The sequence below is a fragment of the Sapajus apella genome, unplaced genomic scaffold, assembly GCF_009761245.1.
Source record: "Sapajus apella isolate SASKATOON/1434 unplaced genomic scaffold, GSC_monkey_1.0 scaffold14, whole genome shotgun sequence".
NCBI classification, from domain to species: domain Eukaryota; kingdom Metazoa; phylum Chordata; class Mammalia; order Primates; family Cebidae; genus Sapajus; species Sapajus apella.
The window spans coordinates 28,454,506-28,470,277 of NW_022436954.1; the positions used below are offsets into that span (position 1 = coordinate 28,454,506).

At 50.3% G+C, this 15,772-nt stretch overlaps 1 protein-coding gene across 1 annotated transcript in view; it reads left to right on the top strand.

Moving 5' to 3' along the window:
• The window catches only part of ABTB2 (ankyrin repeat and BTB domain containing 2), a 207,885-nt gene that overhangs the window by 157,873 nt on the left and 34,240 nt on the right, over positions 1–15,772 (top strand). The window contains exon 3 of the mRNA XM_032283607.1: positions 1,933–2,146. Within this exon, the coding sequence (XP_032139498.1) occupies positions 1,933–2,146 (214 nt within the window). The remainder of the gene's footprint in view (positions 1–1,932; positions 2,147–15,772) is intronic.

Consider the following 15,772-nt stretch of genomic DNA (forward strand, 5'->3'; position numbering starts at 1 on the left):
GTCCCAAAAAAAAAAAAAAAAAAAGATTTCTCTTTGATGCTATCACAGACTCTTTGATTTCTCCTCCTTGTGGTCCTGTGATTCTGCCAAAAGTTATGACATTTAGACCTGGAGAAATGGGAGCCAGGTTTCAACTTATTAGCAGCCAATCTAGCTGTACAACTGGCTGCTGTGAGGTGGGATGGCTGATGGTTGTGATGCCAGTTTCTGCCACCCATGGAGCCTAAGGGCAGGGTTGGGATCTGCCATTTCAGGGCACAGACTCCTCCTGTCCCGGGAAATGTAGGGCAGAGTTTGATGGCAGGCAGTGGGCCTGGAAGGAAGAGTCCACAGGAGGGAGCCTGTAGGATACAGGAGTCATAATAATAGGACGTTAATCGTAACCGTGCTAAGTTCAGTCCTACCAAGTACTGACTGTCTATGCCAAGCATACTGTAAAGTGCTTTCCATTTATTATTTCTTTGAGCCCTCAGAATCGGTGGGGTAGATACTACTGCTTTCACTTTACAGATGAGGAAACTGAGGCTCTGATCACTACGTAAGGGACTTCTTTTTCTCTGTAAGGAATCACCAGGGATGGGGCTGAAGCTGACCCCTAGGGAGTCTCCCTGAGAGCTCAGGCCCATGAGAGTGGGAAGGAGCTGCTGTTCTTGGAGCGGAGGTGCCTGCAGGGTCTGGGGCTGCTTCGGCTCATCCTTCCTCAGCATTGTGGCCTCACACAATGATAGGCATTTCCTGTCTGGGGCTGGCGAGACATTGAAAAGAATTGAGTTGGGTAGACACACAACACAGGACATGGGGATCCCACAGGCTCCAGCAGGCAGGCTGCAGCCTAGTTCACAGCGAAGTCCACGGATTTTGGAGTCGAACAGACCCGAATTTAAGTCTAGACTCTACCATTTTCTAGCCATACAGCCATGGTTAGTTAACTTAATATGTGGGCTCTGAGGCATCTCGGTGACCAGGAGAATGAGTGCATGGGGTCAGGAAATGTTTGTTTATCAGATAAGCCTCAAGTCCTTTTTTATTTTTTTGAGACGAAGTCTCACTCTGTTGCCCAGACTGGAATGCGGTGGCACAATCTCAGCTCACTGGCACCTCTGCTTCCCCAGTTAAAATGACTCTCCAGCCTCAGTCTCCCGAATATCTGGGAGTACAAGCTAATGCCATCACGCCCGGCTATTTTTTGTATTTTTAGTAGAGACAGGGTTTTACCAACATCAGGCTGGTCTTGAACTCCTGACCTCATGTGAGCTGCCTGCCTCAGCCTTCCAAAGTTCTGGGATTAGAGGCATGAGCCACTGTGCCCGGCCATAAGCTTCAAGCTCTTCATCTGTAAAATGGGAATAATATTTACCCCTAGCACTGTCAGGATTAAGTTAAATCATATTTCTAGGGAACTGCATACTTTGCACATAATGAGTCCTCAGCAGGTGATGATGGTGGTGATGGTGATTGTAATTGGTGTTGAGACAGAGGGACCTTCTCTGCTGAAATAGTTTGGGTTTTGCACAAGACAGTGCAGGGGAGAATTGCCACAGAGCCTGGCCCTGGCTGGTAGAGGCTGGGAAAAGAGACCCAGAGAGATTCCCTCGGTCAGAGATCTGGGGAGAGGCCCATGGGGGTGGTGGAGAGAGTGGGGATGTCGAAAAAGAAACCACATTAGCCTAAGTTCTGGAGGAGACGGGACCTGCCAAGTATTTAATTCAGCCAGAGGGAAATGAAAGGAAAACGAAATTGCTATTGTGCATCTAGGTGACAGTTTCCACCTCCACCTCCGCCTGTTGGCTGCAGGGTAAACAGTAATTATGCACTAAGGCAAGGGAGCTTCAGCCAGGAGAATCCTTGGAAGAATACGGGCTGTGAACTCAGACTTTGTCTTCTTTTTTTCTTCTTCCTCCCTCTGCCCTCCACGTCCCCTCCCCCCACCAGGTGACTTGGTCTCCCGTGCCATGCACCACATGCAGGGGCGCCACCCCCTGTGCCCGGGCGCCAGCCCTGCCCGCCAGGCCCGCCAGCCGCCACAGCCCATCACTTGGTCCCCCGACGCCCTCCACACGCTCTACTACTTCCTGCGATGTCCACAGATGGAGTCCATGGAGAACCCCAACCTGGACCCCCCGAGAATGACCCTGAACAATGAACGGTAGGGATCTTCCTTGGGCTGAGCACCTGGTGAGATGTGCTCCCAAACGTGCATTGACCGACTGACTGATGCCTGACTGACAGGGTGAGAAAGGGGCCCTGGAGCTGTGCTGTGTGCCTGTGAGGAGGCGGCCAGGAATTCCAATAGATGAAGGCCTGCACTAGTATGCAGTGGGATTTTTTTTTTACCCTGAGCTGATGTACCGTGGAACCATTGAGACTCAGAACATGGGCTTTGGCCTCTGTGCCCAGTCTGGCACGTGCTCGCTGGGCTCTCTGAAATTCAGCTGCCTTGTTATAAAATGTGATAGCCACACACACCTAGAAATGTTAGTGTTCTGAGAAAAAGCATGTGGGATGGGGGCTGGGTGGTAACTGGCCCTTGGCCAGTGGTAGCTGTCACCTCTTTTCATGGGGTTATCCCATTCAAAAGTGATGAAATGATCACTGCTGCCATCTTTGTTATTAGGGGTCTTGGGCGTGTTTTGCCCCATCCATCCATTTTACAGAGGAGACCGTCGTGGCCCTGGCAGCTGTCTGATCTCCAGCAGGTTAGGGGTTGAATAGCCCCTGGACCCAAGCCTGTGGGCTCCTGGTCAGGTACTTTCACTAGAGGGTCCCAACACTTTCCTAGCTGGAGGCAGCGCTGCAAAGAACAGATGTGTAGGTTGTGTACTGCACAACGGAACCCAGTGAGGGGCATGAGTAGGGGATGCACGGGGAGCCATGTCAGCCTGAGGACAGGATACCTTTTCTAATTGGTCTTCTCAGAGGGCTGCTTTTTTGAAATTTTCTGCCTGGAAAATATGCTTTTTTATTATTTTTTGTTTGGTTGGTTTTTCGTTTTTTGTTTTGTTTTGTTTCTGAGATGGAGTTTTGCTCTTGTTGCCCAGGCTGGAGTGCAATGGTGCAATCTCAGTTCACCACAACCTCCGCCTCCCAGGTTCAAGCAATTATCCTGCCTCAGCCTCCCAAATAGCTGGGATTACAGGCACCTGCCACCATGCCCTGCTAATTTTGTATTTTTTAGTAGAGAAGGGGTTTTGCCATGTTGGTCAGACTGGTCTCGAACTCCCAAACTCAGGTGATCAGCCTGCCTTGGCCTCCTAAAGTGCTGGGATTACAGGTGTGAACCACTGTGCTGGGCAAAAATGTGCTTTTTTATAACTTGTCCAAAACCTTGTATGTTGCTGGCATGAACCTCACATGGAGGCCACCGCATGGCCACTTAAGGTAAGGTCTGTCCATGGGCTCAAGAGCTGTGTGTTTGAGGGTCCAGGAAGTGGGAAAGCCTTGCCTTTGGTTTGGGAAGGCTTATCTGCACACACTTCACCACACAGTGAGGCCCAGGAGAGGCAGAGCCCACGGGACTGGGCACCCTACCGGGAAGACAATCTGAAACCTCCATATTGGAAGTTCTGGAGGCTCTGCAGTCCCCTGCCTGACTGCCCACTGTCTTTGTGGGGCATTGAGTCTTAACTGCTCTGCAATCCACAGCCGGCTCCACAGCCAGGTCTGCTTCCTTAGTGCCCCAGAAAACAAAGGCACCAAGGTGGATTTACTGAGTGTTTACTATGTGCTTGGCACTGTGCTGAGCACTTTGCGGGTGGATGCTCACTTAATTCATACACTACCAGGAAAGAGGTGCTCTTCAGAGCCCCATTTTACAGATGAGTAAGTGGAGGCATGGAGAGACTGGCCCCACCACACAGCTGTGCCCCTCATAACCACTACACAGTACCTCCTGTCACTAAGAGGAATGTAAAACAGTAGTGGCCCAGTACTCACCTCGTAGGGCCTAGTAAGTGCTACCATTGCTGTTATCAGTACTAGTATCCTTATTATGTCATCACTGTTTTATTTCTCTGGGAGCTGGCAGGTGAATGCAAGTCTGAGGAGGGCCACCCTGGGCCTGACACAGCAAGAAGACTGGAGGTGGGGCCCCAGGCATCCTCAAAGACGCTTTTGGTGTGAGCTAGGGCCAGAGCACAGGCCCTAAGCCCCAGCTGTTCCTGCTTTGTGGGAAAGTGTTGTGGTTGAAGGAGTGGGCTGGGAGGGAGAAAGGGCAGGGAAGACATGCAGGAAGGAGGAGGCAGGAGGCTTGCTTGCTGTTTGGTAAGGTGCCGGGCTGAGGCCGGGTCACCCACACAAAGGTGACTGGAGAAGAGGACAGGAGCCTTCCTCAGGCCGGTTGTCCTGGCTGCTGGGCCCTCAGGCTGTCATGGCTATAGGCCAGGGGGCAGGCGTTCCTCTGCTGGCACTTTCCTCAGCTCCCTTGGGAATCTGCGTCGTGTCCTGTGGCTTTCCCCCAGGAGGGTTCCAGGCCCCAGCCCCCAGTACTCTAACACACAGCATCAGGGTTTCTTCCTGATCTGAGTTGCGCAGCCCTGTGGTTATAACAGCTGAGCTTGCATGGTAACAGACACACGTGCATGTGTTTAGATCGCCGTTTATTTAAAAACCACACTATCTGTAGCACAAATAAATTGGTAGCAAATATATTTTTCCATGAATCATTTCAAATGAATAGCAGACACATGGGAAACTGGAACCCCATTAGAAAAACAAAAGCATCCAAAATTTTTAGGTTTTGACACCAAAAGGAAGACACCCTAAAAATACTTGGGGAGCTGCTCTCTGGCTCACTCTGACAGGGAAGGCCCTAGAGGCTGTGGGGATCCTTCCTGGGAGCACTGAGCTCACAGCATTACGGCAGGCTGGGCTGCGCCAATGTCGTGTCAAGGCCCCAGCACCATGATACCCTCACCAGAGCTCTGGGGAAAACCTCTCCTGATGTGAAAAGCAGCTGGAGTGTGCTAGGGTTCTAGAGTGACAGAGCTTTGCTTTTGTGAGTTTGGGGATGTGCGCCTGTCTGTTCATGTTTGACTCTCTCTCCACTTTGTCCCCTTGAAGCTCCACCCTCTGTCCCGCCTAGAAGTATGGGGGACTGCGTTCACCCAGCTAGAATTGGACAGAGCGCCTGATTTCAGTGTGACCGTGGTTGTCTGTCTGTAGAGGCTGTCTGTGTGGGGATTGGTGGCTCTCTGGGTTTGTTTGGGATTAAGTGACCTCCTCTATTGCCTTGCACACGTGGGAGAAGGAGCTCAGTTTGGTGACATGGGTTTGGCAGCAGAACACCATTGATGGCACCACTCAAGTCTGCACTCATATTTCTGCTTTGAAGAAAGGTACCCTGATTCCTTCCATTAGGGGCTGTGTCTGACCACGTCCATGCCGACCAAGGGAAGGGACGTGTGTTCTTCTCTTGTGTGTAGAGCTCGCTGTGGCATTCCCTTCGTATTTTTCCGTAAGGGCCCTTCTCCCCAGAGCTCTCTGCTCTGGTTTTGGGAGGAGAGACGATGGGAAGCAGGAGTGGCAGAAGCAGCAGGAACTCAGCATGGCGAGCGGGCAGCTTTGCAGGGAACGAGGAAGCCTCCAGCCTGCTTTCATCCACTGCTGCAGTGAGCCTGGTGCATCAAGAAACAGTTCAGGCTTTGGGGCAGAAGCCTGAGCTCAGAGCCACAGAGGGCCCTTCCATGCCTCAAGCTCCTCGCCTGTGAAATGGGGCTAAGTAATTCTATTCAGTAAGACAAAGTGAGATCACATACGCCCTTCCTTTAAAGCCCATTTCTACCTGCTTCTATGCCCAAAGCACATCAGCAAGTTTGATGCCATCATTACCTCCATTTTACAAGTGAAGACGGGAGGCCGAGGGGTACCCAGAGATAAGTGGCGAGGCCAGGATTCAAACCCGAGGTCTCTCTTACCTCACGCCCCTCACCTTTCCCTGTGCCAGGCTGTGGCTTTCCCAGCTGGCTGCCGAGACCTGATCCCACAGCTCTGAGGCATGCTGGGTGAGCCCCGGCCTTTGGGGCCACCTTCTCTGGGGCCATTCCAGCCCCACTCCCTCACTATCCTGGGAAAGCTCTGAAGCGGAGCCGCCCCGCACCCTCCCAGGGTGCCTTCCTCGTTGGCAGCTTTGCATCCCAGGCACCAGCCAGGCACAAGGCAGAGTCAAAAACACAGAATTAGTCACAGCTGCTGCCCTGCAGGGTGTGTCATCACCCGAGATCAAGCTCAGAAAGTGAAAGAGTCTCCTGTCAGGGATCCAGGTTGCCCAGGGAGATCGGGAGCCTCCTTCCTCTGAGGTCTGGAGGAGAATGGACAACCATCTGGTTAGACATGGCCCTGGCTGGTTGTGCCTGGGGGCAGAGGGATGGGCTAGCTGGAACAGAGTCTTTGGCCGAGGAGGCCATCACCCTCCTGGGGAATGAGAGGTCTGGGGCGGTAGGGATAAATACTACACAGACACGTAGGCAGGCAGGAGGCCCGCCAGCTCGCCAGTGAATTGCTGGAAGGCAGCGTCATCAAGCAGAGGAGCCAGAGGGAGCCATGCAGGCAGAGGTGCAGAGGGCCTGAGGTCGACAGGAGGGGACCGTGGCTCCGTATCAGAACCTGGGTTGCTGGAGGCTCGGGCTCCCCCAGGCATCTACTGAGAGCAGCAGCACAGATGCCAAAGCCAGACCTTTGAGGAGTGGGAATGGCAGAGGGCCACTGGTCCACAGAGCGGTCCGCTTGCCTCATATCCTGGCCCCTTGCCTCCTTCTCCCCAGCCCGAATGGCACATCTCCACCTCTGTGGAGAGAGGCACACTCAGAAGGCCTGGAGCAGCCAGGCACAGTGGCTCACGCCTATAATCTAGCACTTTGGGAGGCTGAGGTGCGTGGATCACCTGAGGTCAGGAGTTCAAGACCAGCCTGGCCACCATGGTGAAACCCCATCATAAAAAAAAAAAAAAAAAAAAAAAAAAGAAGGCTTGGAGCCTGCTGGTGTCCAGGACACGAAAACAGGAGGAGTATCGAACCCTTCCCAGAGTTCTGATTTGGGGTCAGGCTAGAAACATCTGGTATTGTGGCTTCTTAGCCAACCAGAATAGCCCCATCTGAGGAAGGCACTGCTATTCAAAGGTGTGTATTTGAGATCTACCTTGCCACTTTTTATAACCTTCAACCAATCGTTTAGCCTCTTCAAGGCTCTTAATCACCTCTAAGGCATGAAGACCCAATGAGTTAGCATACTTTTGGGGTTTTCTTGGAAACAGGGTCTCGCTCTGTCTCCCAGGCTGTAGTGCAGAGGCACAGTCTCAGTTCACTGCCTCCTTGACATCCTGGGCTCAAGCAATCCTCCCACCTCAGCCTCCCAAGTAACTGGGTCCACAGGTATGTGCCACCACGCCTGGCTAACTTTTAAAAAAATGTTTGGGCTGGGCATAATGGCTTATGCCTATAATCTCAGCACTTTGGGATGTTGAGGTGGGTGAATCACAAGGTCAGGAGATTGAGATCATCCTGGCCAACATAGGGCAACCCCGTCTCTACTAAAAATACAAAAATTAGCTGGGTGTGGTGGCACGTGCCGGTAGTCCCAGCTACTTGGGAGGCTGAGGCAGGAGAATTGCCTAAACTCGGGAGGCAGAGGTTGCAGCGAGCCGAGATTGCACCACTGCACTCCAGCCTGGCGACAGAGAGCGACTCTATCTCAAAAAGAAAAAATTTTTTTTTTTTTTTTTTTTTTTTTTTTTTTTTAAGAAATGGGGTCTTGCCATGTTGCCCAGGCTGGTCTCAAACTCCTGGGCTCAAGTGATCCTCCTGCCTTGGCCTCCCAAAATGCTGGGATTATAGCCATGAGCCACTGTGCCTGGCCACTACATTCTTTTAGAACAGGGTCTAGGACGCACTGAGTGTCTGCTCTTATGATGATCAACACAGTGGTTTGTGTCAGGCAGGGTAGCAGCATATACAGAGACCAAGTTGCTAGCGGAAGCAAGGCACCCAGGAGAGAGAACGACGGGGAGGAGCAGAGCAAGAGAACACGGGCAGCGTGGTGCAGGATGGAGCACAGAAACGAATGGACCTTGTGGGCCAAGACACACAGGACTGAGCTTGTGGCTGAGAAAGTCCTGCCTGCAATGGTCCAGCTATTTGTGATTGGCTGGGTTTTATTGTCCTTCTTCCCGTACTTCCCTCCTTGGGGCCTGAACCCTTCTGAGAATGAGGGCAGCAGCGGATCCAGGAAGCCCCTCCCATGCTGCTTGCCTTGATGCTTGATGCTCCTATAAAGCTCTGCCCTGGAGAAGTTTGCTGTGTGGTCCTGCACCCCCAGACAGATTAAGGAGAGATGAGACCAGGGTGCTGATGTGACACTAATCTTGCTCTCCAGTTCCCATAGAGCTCTTTTTGCTAGGGCTACCGGGACCTGCTCAGAGGTTGAAGCTTTTGTCTGGGTGAGATCTGGCAGAAGATAAGTGTGTGTCCGGCCTAGTTCTTGGTTTCCCTGTTCCATACCAGGCTGGACAGAATTTCAAATTGCTGGAGCCAACAAAAATGTCAGTGCTCTGGGTTCCAGCCACTTGGTTGGAAATGGAGACCTGGGGCTTTTTTTTGTTTAAGAGATTGGCTTACTCTGTCACCCAGGCTGGAATGCAGTGGCACAATCATGGCTCACTGCAGCCTTGAATTCCTGGGCACAAGTGATCCTGCCACCTCGGCCTCCTGAGTAGCTGGGATTATAGGCGCATGCCACCTTGCCACCTGGGGCTTCTGATGGTGACCAAGGGGAGGAGGGTGCAGTGAGCCTCTTGGGTCATCCCAGAGGTGTTATCTTGACTACCTTTTAGGGGTATGACCATGTCAGCTCATCTTCCTGGGCCTCAGTTTCCTCATTGGTAAAATGGTGAAGATAGTAATATGGCTCCTATGATTAAATGAGATAATACAGTAAAACAGTTAGCTCAATGCCAGGCGCATAAAAAGTGCTTATTAAATGGTGTCTCCTCCTCATTATAATGGCCATAAACACATTTAGACGATATGTTTGACACTCAGAGCAGGCTCTCTTCTTTGAGGTAGCATGACGTTTCCTAAAATGTGATTCTCAAGTGATATTCGGGTCGGTAATACTACTACCAATACGATTACCAATGCCACTGCTGATGATATTACTACTAATTAACCACTGCCACTGTGACTAATCACAATAATGCAACTACTAAGATCACTACTACTACCGGCACTACCACTACTGCTAGTTACAGCGAGCATTATAGAGCACACATTCAAAGACAGATACTGTCTTAAGTGCTTGACTTACTAGCTCCTATGTCTCCCTGGACTCCTGTGGACCATGGAGAAGGGCTCTAGGAGAATGATAAAGAGTGGCTTATGTGATCGAGCCTCCAGCCTGATGAGGGAGGCAAAAGCAAGATGGAAGTAAACAAATGAGCAAAACCCACCAGACAGTGCAGGATGAAGCTCAGCTGCCTGATGGTGCATGAGGTCATCCCTCAGGCTCTGAAGCCTGCCCAGATTCCAATCCCAGCCCTACCACTCTCAAGCTGGGTGGCCTCGGGCATGTCATTTAGCCTCTGCATCTCAGTCTCTTCTTTTTTGGGGTGGGGAGGGGCGCAGATGGAGTCTCGCTCTGTCACTCAGGCTGGAGTGTAGTGATGCAATCTTGACTCACTGCAGCCTCCACCTCCTGGGTTCAAGCTATTCTCCTGCCTCAGCCTCCCAAGTAGCTGGGATTATAGGCATGTGCCACCATGCCTGGCTAATTTTTGTATTTTTAGTAGAGACGGGGTTTCGCCATGTTGGCCAGGCTGGTCTCAAACTCCTGACCTCAAGTGATCCACCTTCCTAGGCCTCCCAAAGTGCTGGGATTACAAGCGTGAGCCACTGAGCACACCGCAGTCTCTTCTTAATAGGGGATTAATAGTGCCAACCTCATGGGATGTTGTGGGGATCAATTGAGTTAATACACATAAGACACTTAGCATAGTGCCTGGTACATGGTGAGAAGCAGTATCAGCGGCATCACATTGAAGAGTATTCTGAGATGGCTTGGAGTATTTGGGGGACCTGTTGAAGCAGACATGGAATTTTTAACTGGACCTTAAAGGACAGCCATAGAAGACTGGGAGACGGGAATGGCATGAACAGCAAAAGCACAGAAGGACTTTCGTTGTTTTAGAGCCCGTATTTTATAACAGAAATGGATCTACACTTTAAAAACATAAAAATTAGTTGGGTGGTGGTGGTGGTTGTTGAGACAGGGTCTCACTGTCACCCAGGCTGGGATGCAGTGGTGTGATCACGGCTCACTGTAGTGTCGACCTTCTGGGCTCAGGCAATTGTCCCACCTCAGCCTCCTGAGTAGCTGGGACTATAGGCTCACTCCACCATGCCTGGCTAATTTTTTTATTTTTTGTAGAAATGGGGTTTCGCCATGTTACCCAGACTGGTCTTGAATTCCTGGGATCAAGGGATCTGCCCACCTTGGCCTCCCAAAGTGCTGGGATTACAGGCATGAGCCACAATGCAAAGCATTTGTATTTTTTTTTTTTTTTTTTTGTGTGTGTGTGTGTGTGTGTGTGTGTGTGTGTGTGTGTGTGTTGTTTGTTTTTTCTTTTGCTAGTCAAGTGAAACACTGGGAGTAGAGAAGGAACAAGGAAATCTGTAACTGGTTGTGATCAACTAGTTGTGAAAACCACCGCACACAGACCAGCACTTGGTTTTTTAAGTCATCACTGATCGTTATTTGTCTAGGCAAATGCTTCAAGATCAAGCTATAGGTCATGATTTCCCAGTGGAGAAAGAAGTACATCCTCCGAGTGGCTATGGGATGAGGATCAAACCCCAGCTCTTTTCCTCTGGCTCAATGATCCAAGCAAATCACCTTACCTCTCAGAGTCTTCATTTCCTCCTGCATACGGTGGAGATCTGAGCTGTGCCTGCTTCCTAAGGTGGCTCCCAGGTTCTGGGGAAATGCCCCTGACACGAGTGAGGTGCCACATTGAGGTGCCTCTTTGTTCCCTTCCAGATGCAGAAGGAAGGCTGTTTCCCTCATACAGCACTTTACATAAAGAGGGTGTGCCCACAAATAGGCTGTGCGTTCTGTCTAAAGAAGTGGGCTCGTTAATCTTTTGCTCAGCTTGCGAAAGTGTTTTCTTATCAAATAATAGAGATGATGGCAGTGGTGGCTTTATGCTACTGACTTCTGAGTTCCTTAAATACCGTTTCAAGATTTGCAATGTTAAGCTCTTTTCTCTCTTTTCCTCTCCCCCTTTTTGTGCATTAAATTTCCATCTGTTTACCCAAAATGGAAGTAAATGAAATAAGAATAGCTATTGAGTGAATTAAGTACTTGTTTCCATATATTCCCCAGGCTGGCATATCCACTCACCTCTGAAATGACTTGTTTACAGTCTAGGGTGCACACAGGGAGCTCCCCCTCTACCCCCAGGAGCCTCCCTCACTGTACCCTCATTTTATTTCCTTCGGAGCACCTGCCTCTGTCTGAAGTCACATTGCTCATGTCTGTTCCCTCCCCACCCCTCTGGAATGTAAGTGCCCTCCACCTGCCCTGTTCCTGCCGTGTCGTCAAACACAGTCCCAAGCATATATAGCATGTGGTTAAATATTTTGTTAAGTTAATGAAACAGGCGGTAGAGCCTACTAGTTGGGTTCTTTGGAGTTAAAAAGGCCATGATATGGGGTCCCTGCTCTGCCATTTGCTAGCTGTGTGACTTTGGGCAAGTTATGTGATTTGCCAAGTCTCAGTTTCCCTAGCTTGAAAGAGAAAATGACTTGAAGTACTTCCAGAAGGTTTTGTGAGGTCAAATACGGCAGCTGTTAAGGATGTGGCAGAGAATCAGGCGTTTGTGTATGGCAGCGGCCATTATCAGTATAACCACTGTTATTATAAACCTGTGTGACGACTGAAAGGACCAAGTTTTGTTCAATAAACAAACAATCCAAAAACATTAGTGACTTTAAAAATCGTATCTTCTCAGCTGGGTGCGGTGGCTCATGCTTGTAATCCCAGCACTCTGGGAGGCCGAAGCAGGTGGATCACCTGAGGTCAGGAGTTCAAGACTAGCCTGACCAACATGGAGAGACTCCGTCTCTACTAAAAATACAAAATTAGCTGGGCGTGATGGCACACACCTGTAATCCCAGCTACTCAGGAGGCTGAGGCAGGAGAATCACTTGAACCCGGGAGGTGGAATTTACGCTGAGCCAAGATCGCGCCATTGCACTCCACCCTGGACAAGAGCGAAACTCCATCTCAAAGAAAAAAAACAAATCATATCTTCTCAAAATGCGTGTTTTCTCTCCTTCTCATACATCCCTTTCTCCTTCAGTCCCTGCTCTTATTTCCATCTTAACTCAGCCCTGACAGTATCTGGGAGCCAGGTGAGTGATAAAGATGAGAGGCTCACACCTGTAATCCTAGCACTTTGGGAAGCTGAGGCGGGAGGATCACTTTAGGAGTTCAGGACAAGCCTGGGCAAAATAGTGAGACCCCATCTCTACAAAAATAAAAATAAAAATTAGCTGGGTGTGGTGATGCACGCCTGTAGTCCTGGCTACTCAGGAGGCTGAGTGGGAGGATTGCTTGAGCCCAGGAGTTCGAGACTGCTATGAGCTATGATCTCACCACTGCACTCAGCCTGGGCGACAGAGCAACACCCCATCACACACACACACTCACACACACACAGAGCAAAGAAGATAAGGTGGACAGGAAGACGACATCACAGAGGACTTGTTAAATGAGGCCCATTTTGGACAGGTTAGCCTTATCACAACCCACCACCCAAGGATTTCAAAGAACCCTACAAACTGGATTTTATGGCCAGGCGTGGTGGCTCATGCCTATAATCCCAGCACTTTGGGGGACTGAGGCTAGCGAATCACAAGGTCAGGAGTTAGAGAACAGCCTGACCAATGTGGTGAAACTCCGTCTCTACTAAAAGTACAAAAAATTACCCCAGCGTGGTGGCACACACCTGTAATCCTAGCTACTCAGGACGCTGAGGTGGGAGAATCAGTTGAACCTGGGAGGCAGAGATTGCAGTGAGCTGAGACCTTGCCATTTCACTCCAGCTTGGGCGACAGAGTGAGACTCAGTCTCAAAAAAAACAAACAAACAAACAAACTGGATTTCATTTTCCTGTAGGATCAAAGACAAAGCCGACTATCATCATTCTTTAAAGCTGGTGGTGTCCCTGGCTCCACACCTGCTGGTTTAGCCAAAGTGCCGTGAGCAATGGGCTGTGGTTGCTGAGGGTTAAGCTTGGGAGAGACCTGACCCATCTCTGCATGGGCTGGAAGTGTTTAGACAAAGCTTTACAGTTTATAGAGCATGTTTAGCACACAGCTCTCTAATAGGTCCTTACAGTAGCTCTTGGGGGAAGCCATGACACTCCCATTTATAGCAAGCAGACTGAGGCCCTGAGGGGGTCCGAGGCATGCGCACCATCACAGCTGGTAAGACACAGATCTGAGCTCAGGCATGGAGGTCAGCTGTATTAATAATAATGCAGTGGGCCAGGCACAGTGGCTCACATCTGTAATCCCAGCATTTTGGGAGGCCGAGGCAGGTGGATCACCTGAGATCAGGAGTTTGAGACCAGCCTGCCCAACATGGTGAAACCCTGTATCTACTAAAAATACAAAAATTAGCTGGGCATGGTGGTGGGCCCCTGTAATCCCAGCTACTTGGGAGACTGAGGCAAGAGAATTGCTTGAACTTGAGAGGCAGAGGTTGCAGTTAGCCGAGATGGTGCCATTGCAAGCCAGCCTGGGCGACAAGAACAAAACTCTGTCTCTAATAATAATAATAATAATAATAATGATACAGTGAATTCACATTGCTCAGAGTGGTAAATCCCTTCCCTTCCCAGGAGGGAGAGGGTGAGGTCCCAGAGTTGGGGATCTCACTCAGCACCTCCTTTTCCCAGAGCAGAGTGGCCAGCTTGCTCTCAGCTATGTGGGGCCTCTTCCTCAGCAGGCTTGCATTGGCCGGCTTTGGGAGGCCAGCCTGAGGGTGGGCGTCTGCTCAGCATCCGAGAACGAGCAAGCCAGGGATTCGGGGCAGGAAGTGTCAGTACCACATAACAGGGATGGAGACAGGACAGAATCCTGGCGCAGCCTCTGACAAACGCCCCCAAGGGCTGGCGGTTGCCTGGGACTTCCTGTCCTATTGTTGGACCCGCGGCCCTCACAGAAAAGAAGACTGGGAACTGCCGGCCAGCCCGGGGAGCTTCATTCATTTGGAGTGTTTTTGTAACATGGGCAGCAACAATCCCCTTTGTCTGCCGTCTTGCCAGGATTCTCAAGGCAGGGAATTCCCGACTCTAAAGGGAATTGATTTTGCTTTCTTCTGAGGCAAAGCTGGAGAACATTCAGACCCTCAGGATGGAGGGAGGACAGGGGCTGGGCGGTCTCTGGAGCCGAGCCGGGCTGGTTCCTGGCTTGTTCTTACTTGCCTGCCAGGCAGCTCTTGGGATTTCTGTCCTCTTGCAAGACCAGCCGGCCGACAGCTGTCTGTGACTTGCCCCTCCCCACTTTCGCTGCTTTAATATTTGCAGATTTGCGGGGAAAGGACTCTCAAGGGGCCTAGGGTGCACCCCTTGAGGCACTGGGGCCAGCCTTCTGTTCCTGGCTGAGCTCAGGGTCTGATGAAGCTGTGAGAGCAAAAGCTGGAGTTGGGGCAGAGCAGTGCCGGGGGCCTCACAGCAAGCCTTTCTCCATCACACCTCCTTCCAGCTTTCCGAAAACATTAGTGACTTTAAAAATCTTATCTTCTTTTCAGCAGTTTTAATTTAATTCAGAAAAAAAAAAATCTTCCCAAAATGCATGTTTTCTCTCCTTCCCCTACATGCCTCCCTCCTTCAGTCCCTGCTTTTAATTCCATCTTGACTCAGCCCTGACAGTAGCTGGGAGCCAGGTGAGTGATAAAGATAAGCAGCTCACATCTGTAATCCTAGCACTTTGGGAGGCCGAGGTGGGAGGATCACTTTAGGCTAGGAGTTCAAGACAAGCTGGGCAAAATAGTGAGACCCCATCTCCACAAAAATAAGAATAAAAATGAGTGGGGCATGGTGATGCACGCCTGTAGTCCTGGCTACTTAGGAGGCTGAATGGGAGAATGGCTTGAGCCGAGGACTTGGAGACTGCTGTGAGCTATGATCTCACCACTGCACTCAGCCTGGGCGACAGAGCAGCACCCCAGCAACACCCCATATCACAAAAAAGAAAAATCAAAGAAGATAAGGTAGACAGGAAGACCACATCACAGAGGACTTGTTAAATGAGGCTCATTTTGGATACCCACCAAGGCTCAGAGCATTTTATGTCTGCAATTTGGTATCCTGAAAGACCCTGGGGTGATTTGGAGTTCTTTGTTGTTGTTTATAATTGACACATAATTGTGTATGTTTATGCGGCACATGTGATGGTTAAATACATATATACATTATATAATGATCAAATCAGGGTCCTTAGCATGTCCATTGCCTCAAACCTCCATCACTGCTTAGTGGTGGTAACTTTCAAGATCCCCTTTTCTAGCTGTCTTGAAACACACTGATATTAACTATAGTCCTCATGCTGTGTAAGGGAATACCAGGCCTTATTTTTCCAGTCTAACTGTAACTTCATACCTGTTGACCCACCTCTCCCCGCCATCCTACCCCAGCCTCCAGTGACCACTCAGAATGGTTGGGTTTTTTTTAGAGCCAGACTGATCACCATTGGCTAGCTGTGTCACCTTGGACATGTGT